Here is a 9,507-nt window from a genome sequence, read left to right on the forward strand (position 1 = left end):
TTTGGGACAGAGAGAGACAGAGCATGAACGGGGGAGGGGCAGAGAGAGAGGGAGACACAGAATCGGAAACAGGCTCCAGGCTCTGAGCCATCAGCCCAGAGCCCGACGCGGGGCTCAAACTCACGGACCCCGCGAGATCGTGACCTGGCTGAAGTCGGACGCTCAACCGACTGCGCCACCCAGGCGCCCCAACCAGCCGCTCTTTAAGGTACAGCTTCCTCAAAACAAGAGTGATTCAGCTGCTATCTGCTTTACGTTCTAGGCTTTTGAGAAAGACTTGGCTTGTAGGGATTTTACAGCTAAAAGAAAAAAGCCTGGAAACCACTGGGAGACCTGACAGTCCCCCATCTTTAAAAAAAGATTTTTTTTTTTTTTTTACATTTGTTTATTTTTGAGAGACAGAAAGACAGAGCACAAGAGGGGAAGGGGCAGAGAGAGAAGGAGACACAGAATCCGAAGCAGGCTCCAGGCTCCGAGCTGTCAGCACAGAGCCCGACGCGGGGCTCAAACCCACACACTGCGAGATCATGACCCGAGCCGAAGTTGGATGCTTAACCGACTAAGCCACCCAGGCACCCCCCAGTTTTTTTTTTTAACGTTTATTTTTGAGACAGAGAGAGAGAGAGAGAGAGAGAGAGCACACGCGAGCAGGGGAGGGGCAGAAAGAGAGGGAGACACAGAATCTGAAGCAGGCTCCAGGCTCTGAGCTGTCAGCACAGAGGCCGAAGCAGGGCTCGAACTCACGAACTGTGAGATCATGACCTGAGCTGAAGCTGGACGCTTAACTTAAGACTGAGCCATCCAGGCACCCCTAGCCTGATGTTTTGAAAGGCACGCTTCGGGCACTCACTACGGTGCAACGTAGCTTTCTCTCTCTGGGCCACCAGGCAGGCATGGTGGCAAGGGGAGGACGACGCACTCTGGCAAAGGTCCGGCATCACCTACCTGGAGCTGCTCCACCCTGACTCCCATCTTCTCGTTTTCTGAGGACATCTTCTGGTTTTGTTCTTTCAGTCTGCGGAGGTGAAAAACACGCTGATTGCGGGTCAGATCCCCCAGGCCTTCAATGATTTAAGGCCGCCGTGGCCCTAGGGCCGTGGAGTGAGTTTAAAATCCACTCCTCTTCCGTCCCGTTTCGGCTTCCTGACCTCCAACTGCCTGCATTCGACAACTTGACGTTAATACTGGACTTCAGGTCGTGTCTCCTTACCATTCAGATCCTAACTGTCTAACCTAGAATCATTCCTATCACTGTCCTGATAGCAGGACTGTTTTCTAGGGAGTTCTGGAGAACTGATCAGAGCCCGGCCAAGGGTGTCTACAACACGCAGCTCCTCCCGGCCGGGAACCACACTTACTGAAGCAGCTCTGTCTCCCAGCCGTCCTTCTGCGCCTTCGCTTCCTGTTCCAGCTTCTGAGCGGTGCTCTTTAGAATTTCTAGCTCCTCCTGCAGAACGTCAAAGGAACCGACCATTTCTAAGCCATTTTTTAGTATCTCAGGCATCCAACAAATATTCACAGAACACTTACTACGTGTTAGGCACTTGCTATGTGTCATGACACAACAGTGAATGAAACGTCCGAGTAAGGGGATTTCCGTATTAACATGTTCTCAATCTGTTCTTTCCCCAAAACGTACGCACCTTAACTTCTCTTTCCCTGGAGCTTGTATCTGTCCATTAATTCATTAAGCAAATGTTCAGTGACTGCCTAGGAAGCACTGTTCCTGCACTGCGGACACAGCAGTGGGTGAAATAAAGTGGCTTTTCTCTTTGAAAGGTGCTATGCAATACATTCATGAATGCTGCGCACGTAATTAAAAGTCAAGTAGCCACATTCAAAAAAGTAAAAAGAAACAGATACGTATCTAATTAATTTTATTAACAGCATATTTAACCCAACAGGTCTAAAATGCTGTTTCAATATGTAAATAAAAAGGAAATATTTTACTTTTTTTTCATACGGAGCCTTCAAAATCTGTTATACACTTTATGCTGCCGGAGTATCACAATATGCCCTGTTTCAAGTGTTCAATAGCCACCTGCGGCTAGTGGCCACCGTACTGGTCCCAGCCATTTGTTTTTTCTTCCCCAACTTCATTTTGCACTGAAGCCAAGCCAGCGTATCAATAATAACTCGCTTTTATTTTTTTAATTAATTTTTTGACTCGCTGCTTTTAGCTCCAAGACTTACAAATGCATAGTCTTTTTAAAAATAATTTATGTTTATTATCTATTTTTGAGAAAGAGAGGCAGACAGACCAGGAGCAGGGGAGGGGCAGCGAGAGAGGACGACACAGAATCTGAAGCAGGCTCCAGGCTCCGAGCTGTCAGCACAGAGCCTGACACGGGGCTTGAACCCATGAACTGAGATCATGACCTGAGCTGAAGTCGGACACTTAACTGACTGAGCCACCCAGGCGCCCCATTTTTTTTTTAATTTTTTTTTTTCAACGTTTATTTATTTTTGGGACAGAGAGAGACAGAGCATGAATGGGGGAGGGGCAGAGAGAGAGGGAGACACAGAATCGGAAACAGGCTCCAGGCTCTGAGCCATCAACCCAGAGCCCGACGCGGGGCTCGAACTCACGGAGCGCGAGATCGTGACCTGGCTGAAGTCGGACGCTTAACTGACTGCGCCACCCAGGCGCCCCTTTTTTTAATGTTTTATTCACTTATTTTGAGAGAGCGTGAGTGCATGCAAGTGGGGGAGGGGCAGAGAAAGAAAGAAAGAGAGAGAGAGAGAGAAGAATCCCAAGCAGAGACTCTCCTAACAGCACAGAGCCCAGTGCAGGGCTCGATCTCACGAACTGTGAGATCATGACCTGAGCCGAAATCAAGGGCTGGACGCTTAACTGACTGATCCACACTCACACGCCCCTGAGCTGCCGGGTCATTTTAAGGAGTAAGTGAAGCGATAGGCTTAATTACAGTGGCACACAGTAGGTGCTGAATATTGGCTTGTGTTATCATTACAACTGGTAGCAAGTAGGTAGGCGAGCTAATCCAAGAACCCAGACCTTCTGATTCCTTGGCTAGAACCTGGCAGGTGAGCTCCTGGCCAGACACTGATGGTCGAAAGAGAGCTTGTGAATTATATACCTACGCCACCCCTGTTACCTCACTGCCTACGATTGGCCAGATCTGTATCTTGGACCTGTCATCCACAATTCTACACCAGCCCAGGGGCGAGGACATCATGGGCACTTGTGTGACAGCGAGGTATAAAGAACAGTCTGTCTGGGAGCGAAGAGAAGTGGGTCCTAACCCAGTGGGATCACTAAATTGACCTCTTCCTCTCTCCTTTGGGCCTCGGGTTCCTCACCTGTAGATCAAGGGCTCTACAGATGGTGACTGCCAACGTCTGCGTGTTCTGGAAACTTCTAAGGCATGACCTCAGGGTAATTAGTTTATAGTCTTTAGAGAAGATTCTCCTCTTTAGCTCCTTGCATGCTCAACTCTCATTTACCACCTGCTGTTTTGAAGGATGTTTCAAAACAGAAGCAGCAAGGACTTAGGAGAACTTGCAACCTTGCCTTCATCCTCTCTTCTCCCTCGATGTCCGGATCTAGCTAATCAGAGAAAATACTTTCTATGATACGTACGAACTAGGAAGACGTCACACCGCCTGAGTTTGAATCCTGGCTCCACCATCACTGATTAGCTGTAGAAGGGAGCACTTGCCCTTCAGGCCTCAGGTTACTCATCTGTAAGCTCGGGGTAATAACAGTACCTATTCCAGAGTTGCAATAAAGTAATCCACAGAAAACTTTCAACGCTGTGCCTATTCAAAAATATGAGTGTGAGGAAGTGAGATCACAGGCCAGAGAGAAAGTGGTGCTGGAGAAGAGACACCACCCGCTTCTGACCTCTGTACTCCAGGTTCATTTCACGTTTTGCTTGTTTGTTGAGTTGGTGTGCAGGTTCATGGTGAACCAGCGGCCATACCTGCGTCTTGTGGAGCTCAGCCTGCGTGTCTGAGTTCTGCTTCTGGAGGCTGACACAGGTGTCCTTCAGCTCCTGGTTTTCTTTGCAAAGCTCCTTATTGCGCTGCTCGATTTCCTCCACCTCACCCTACGAAAGAGCATTCCATCAATTCGTATTCGACCTTTTGTAGCTCGACGGATAGTCAAGTGCCTCTGGCGGAACGTTCCCACAGGCTGGGATGCTGAGGGTCTGCTGGCTTCCCACTCACTATTAGGACATCTGTGAACCTCGAATGGGAACACCTCCTCAGTTGGGAAGGGAAGGGGGCCGTGTAGGCATGTCTGGATAATTGCAACACGGAGCCCGCCGTTACCAAGAAAGGCAGGCAAACAAAATGAAGACCATAAAAAGCGAAAAAGTGGCTCATCTTTCTGGGGTGGAGGGTTGGCTCCGACCGCATCCCCGTGTTTGTCTCTGCGTGCCTTTCCCACTGCCATCACTGCTCTCCGTGGCCACTCGGCAAAGGTGACAGGCTGGGCTTCCCTTGGTGGGCTCCTTGGGAATGTGTGAGGGGACGAGGGAATAATGGCAGTGACCCAGCAGGGACTGGGGACCAGTCAGGAAGCCCAGAGAGAGGGAGATTAAACAAACAGATGTCAAGACCCACTAACAACACGTGTGAACCCGTCTCAAGGCTGGGACAGGATATGGGGTGCGAAGAATCCATATCAATAAAGATGCCATCTCAGTAACTGGTTTATGTTTACGTTCCGCTGACCCCATGGGTGAAGATACGCTTGACCACTCCTCCGCCTGAGTGTGTCCCAGCCCATCGAATGTGACGTCACCGGACTAAGAGATATGGAGACCAACACAAGGACTTGAGAGGTCTCCCCAGAATTATTAAAAGTCTGGACTAGATCTATTAGGAAAGGTACATGGACTGTAAGGTGCTTGCCCAAGAAACTGCTCAAGAAATTTTAGGCTTATAACCAAGATACATGGGGTTGGAAAGTGGTTAAGGCTTCAGTAAGAAAACAAGTTAAATACGTTTCAAGAGTTTATTTTTAAGTGAGAAGCGATTCACTGTAATGACTTTTGAAAATATTTTTTTATGAACCCCAAAATATATTTCTACTTAAAAAAAAAAAAAAAACGTTAAAAGGGGGAATGACAGAAGAATGTGGATTCTTCTCGCAAATGCTTAGTATCGTTTGTCTCTCCTATTGGACGAGCTTCGGGACAGTAAGTGATTTAATCCATTCTTCCCTGCCCGCCACATGGCTGTATGGAAAGAGGGCATCCTATGAAATAAGTGGGTGAGTAAATGAATCTAATACTCATGTGTACCTGGCCCTGGGCCAGAACTAAGAGACACAAAGAATATTTGGTGTGTGCCTCCTCAGAGGAGCAGATACATTTACTGTGGTGCTAAGATGTGATGACAAAAATTAAGCGATTGGAAAAGTGAAGGGAGTAACTGACCGCCAACGGAGTTACAGAAGTTTTAGAGAAAGGAGAAATCACTTCTTGTGATTCTGTTCAATGTTTCTACGTCATTCCTGAGTAGGTCTGAGTGGGTACTAGATACGTTTCTCCCAATAGCGTCTGTTAGGGCATTCAGTAAAGGCTTATTTTTTTGATTCAAATTCTACCCTATCCTGAAATTATGATTTTTTTTTTTAATTAAAGTAGGCTCCATGCTCAATGTGGGGCTTGAACTCCTGACCCTGAGATCAAGAGTCACATGCTCCAGGGGCTCCTGGGTGGCTCAGTCAGTTAAGCCTCTGACTTCGGCTCAGGTCATGATCTCACTGTTTGTGAGTTCGAGCCCCGCGTCGGGCTCTGTGCTGCTGACAGCTTGGAGCCTGGAGCCTGCTTCGGATTCTGTGTCTCGCTCTCTCTCTGCCCCTCTCCTGCTCACGCTCTGTCTCTATCTCAAAAATAAATAAAACGTTAAAAAAAATTAAAAAAAAAAAAAAAAAAGAGTCACATGCTCCACCAGCTGAGCCAGCCAGGTGTCCTGTGAAATCGCTACTCTTAATGGCGGGAAGGGCTCGAGGTGAGATTTACAGACCTGAGTGGTAACAACCAGGATGTCTTCTTCATTTTCTGGACGGAACTGGAAAGGGATACTTGCTCCCCGGACCACGCCGTCCTGATCCACATAGCAGAACTGGTAATACTCATCATCCTTGGGCAGGTAATAAGCTGAAGATGCAACATGATTTTTAATCCAAAATTAGGTCTAGTAAGAAAGCTGAAAATCTGGAAGTCTTTTTATCTGCCCCAGAAAGCTTAATTAAGCTCAAGGAAATCCGTGTTGGCCGCGGTCTTCAACACCTTTGATCCGGTATTTATTTTCCTTACCTTTGAACTGGACCTCCTGCTGTTTGGCTGAGTCGCTGTTTAGGTCAACGGGCAAAGAAACCCACATGAAGGTGTAATACTCCCGGGTCGTCTTCCAACCCACCTGCAATGACAAAAGGTTCTCGTTCAGCATCTCAAACTGCTCAGGGGAGAGTCCTGATTTGGGCTATGTCTTCTCAAAATACACTTGCTTTTGATTTATGTTGAAAGTAAAATGAATTCTGTATGATAAGATCCACCCACCATTGGATCAGATCTTTTTATTAGTAAGTTTTTTTAATATTTATTTTTGAGAGAGAGAGTGTGCGAGCGAGCGGGGGGAGGGGCAGAGAGAGAGGGAGACATAGAATCTGAAGCAGGCTCCAGGCTCCAAGCTGTCGGCACAAAGCCCGACGCGGGGCTCGAACCCACGAACCGTGAGATCATGACCTGAGCCCAAGTCGGACGCTTAACCGACTGGGCCACCGAGGCACCCCCAGATCTTGCTTTTTGACTCATGACAACTATATGTGGTACAAGGTCTGATACAACTAGAAACTGGCCTGCACGCCCGCACAGTCCAGAATACCTATCTCAGAAGGAAATGTAAACCGGCCACTCCACACCCAGGAAAAGAGTTCCAAAAGTTACTAACACCAAGTCAGACAGAGAACGGTGAGTGACTGGGGAAAATCTGGGGTTGTGACTCTTGATCCCGCTGTCTTCTTACAACGCTTCGTAGAACTTCTTAATCAGAAAGCCCTTCTGATCTGCCTTCTCCACTGGTCAGTCCTCTCCTGTGTCCAGTCCAGTCTCGTCACCCATACTGACCTGGTTAGACTAGCACATCTTTAACATGCACTTTTTGAATAATGTGCATGTTGCAGCGGAGTAGAGGGGCCAAAGGGTCCTGAGGTGATGAGGCCCCAGGAAACTGAGCCCAGTCTATAGAATTTTCTTTCTTCAGTGTTTTTCTTAACACGTGCTTAAGGAAGGCCCTTTGGTGCTTCTGGTAGTCATAAAGGCCCCTTCCAGGTATTGAAAGCATTAAGTCATGATATACGGATACTGTAAAATATGCCTCAGAGCAGGAAGCCGGTTAAGTGGAAAATATTCTCAGTAAAGTCGAAAGAGGGTAAAAGATGGCTCAAATCATATCGAGACGGTAAGGGCACACCGGAGAATAGAAAGGGAGCCATTGTGCCTTCAAGGGGAGAACACTCAGCAAATGAGAGGCAAAATTACATCTATTGCCGTATTTTGACCCTGCCTGAGCCCAGTGGGAAGAAGAAGAACTAAAAATAAAATTCCATTTTTATGTATGAAGGAATCAGTGCAGGGTTGAAAAGGCGACACTGAACGCTCATCAGAACGTACCAGGGCATGTTTTAGTGTCTCATTAACACGCACCCCATCGCTGGAAGCAGCCCGGAGCCAGCGCGGCCTGTGGTTGGTACAGGAAGCAGGAATTTTATGGAGTCTTCATTCACATCCTGGAGTTTCTTAATGCACTGTGACCAAAATATCTGGGAAGGCCTAAGAATTACTGCGGTCTTGGAACCAGGAGACAACTTCTGGCCGCCTGTGATTTCTGGCCTTGGGTCCCCCACCTGAGTCGCGCTGGTCCGGGCACGCTTCTGGGACCTGTCCCCTCTCGGAGACCTTGGGCACACGTAAACGCCCAGGTAAAGGACAGCCTGGAGCACAGGGCCACGCGCTGAAGGCAGGAAAGCTACCACCTGCTTGAGGCTCTATCGGTGTGGGCAGCTTTTGCTTTATTGAGAAGACGAAGCATAGTGGACGCTGAAAACCAGTTCGCGAGCGTCCGCACCATGCCAGGAAGGCCCAGGGTCAGGGCTGGGGAGGAGCTGAGGACTATGGTCGAGACTACGCCACAAGAAGGCTCAGTCGGTGGAACATGCGACTCTTGACCCCGAGGTTGTTGAGTCTGAGCCCATGCGGCGTGGGGTTTCCTTCAGAAAGACCTCGTTGCAAGAACAAACACCGGGAGGGCTTTCCGAGGGAGCGGTGAGAGATGACACTCTACAGGCAGCTCTTCGCTCTCTAATATACCTTCTGCTGTTCGTGTGAACTCAGCAGAATAGCGCAAAGGTTTAGGCGTCTAACACACTTGCTCCCCACTCACTCACTGGGAGACCTCAGGAAGGTCACGGTCTTGAGTCTATTCATTTCATTCACCTGTGCGCAAGAGGGAACACGCCCACCTGAGGGTGCAGCTGTGCTGTCAGGATCAAAGAGCACACGCACACGCATGCACACGCATGTGCCCCCATGCACGAGACCTCATCAGGGGCCCCTGGGGGGCTCAGCCGGTGTGGCGCCCAACTTCAGCTCAGGTCATGATCTCGCGGTCTGTGGCTTTGAGCCCCACGTTGGGCTCTGGGCTGACAACTCAGAGCCTGGAGCCTGCTTCGGATTCTGTCTCCCTCTCTCTCTCCCCTCCCCCCGCTTGTGTGCTCCCTCCCTCTCAAAAATAAATAAACGTAAAAACAAAAAACCTCATTAGAGACATAGCACACTGTACGTTCTCAAGAAATTTGTGTTCTCCTTATGAGCCTTACAGCTGTCCTTCCAGGGGCGCCTGGGTGGCTCAGTTGGTTAAGCATCTGACTTCAGCTCAGGCCATGATCTCACGGTCTGTGAGTTCGAGTCCCGCATCGGGTGAGCTCCACTTCTCTCTCTGCCCCTCATGGGATTCTCTCTCTCTTTCTCTCTCTCTGCCCTCGTTCACTTGCATTCCTGCTCTCTCTCAGTAATAATAAAAAAAAACCTTTCAGGCTCCTGGGTAGCTGTTCAAATCAACAGCTTTATGAACAATGAATATTAGAAGCCATTCTTTGATTAACCATGCTTTCTTCATGGGGTCATGGCAATACCTCTGAGATGCATGAAGCATTCCAAATATAGATGCATTAAAAATATGCCTTTAAACATTCGTTTTTAAAAAAGCATAAGATTTTCACTTGGCTTATGGTTAAGTCCTCACTGGAAGTTGCTAAGTGCTTGGGAAATATAATCAATCTAAGCAAAACAGAAGTATGACCCTGTTGCAAAAAAAGTTACAGATCGCATTTCAAAGGCTAATTTTTTTATTGCCGATGTCTGCATTGTCCAGTACGATAGCCACTAGCCACAGGAGGCCATTCAAATTTCAATTAATTAACTTTTCAACGTTTATTTATTTTTGGGACAGAGAGAGACAGAGCATGAA

General features: G+C 48.2%; 1 protein-coding gene across 4 annotated transcripts in view; it reads right to left on the reverse strand.

The window, feature by feature from the left end:
* The window catches only part of CALCOCO2 (calcium binding and coiled-coil domain 2), a 30,834-nt gene that overhangs the window by 8,586 nt on the left and 12,741 nt on the right, over positions 1-9,507 (reverse strand). For 3 of the 4 annotated variants that reach the window (XM_040497265.1, XM_040497266.1, XM_040497267.1), the window contains 5 exons: positions 6,297-6,399; positions 6,004-6,137; positions 3,948-4,073; positions 1,359-1,447; positions 946-1,015 (listed from right to left, as the gene is read on the reverse strand). In XM_040497265.1, coding sequence (XP_040353199.1) covers positions 946-1,015; positions 1,359-1,447; positions 3,948-4,073; positions 6,004-6,137; positions 6,297-6,399 — 522 coding nt within the window. The remainder of the gene's footprint in view (positions 1-945; positions 1,016-1,358; positions 1,448-3,947; positions 4,074-6,003; positions 6,138-6,296; positions 6,400-9,507) is intronic. The other variant, XM_040497268.1, reaches the window with a different exon arrangement.

This window comes from Herpailurus yagouaroundi, unplaced genomic scaffold, assembly GCF_014898765.1.
Source record: "Herpailurus yagouaroundi ecotype Mexico unplaced genomic scaffold, PumYag 189, whole genome shotgun sequence".
Taxonomy (NCBI): domain Eukaryota; kingdom Metazoa; phylum Chordata; class Mammalia; order Carnivora; family Felidae; genus Herpailurus; species Herpailurus yagouaroundi.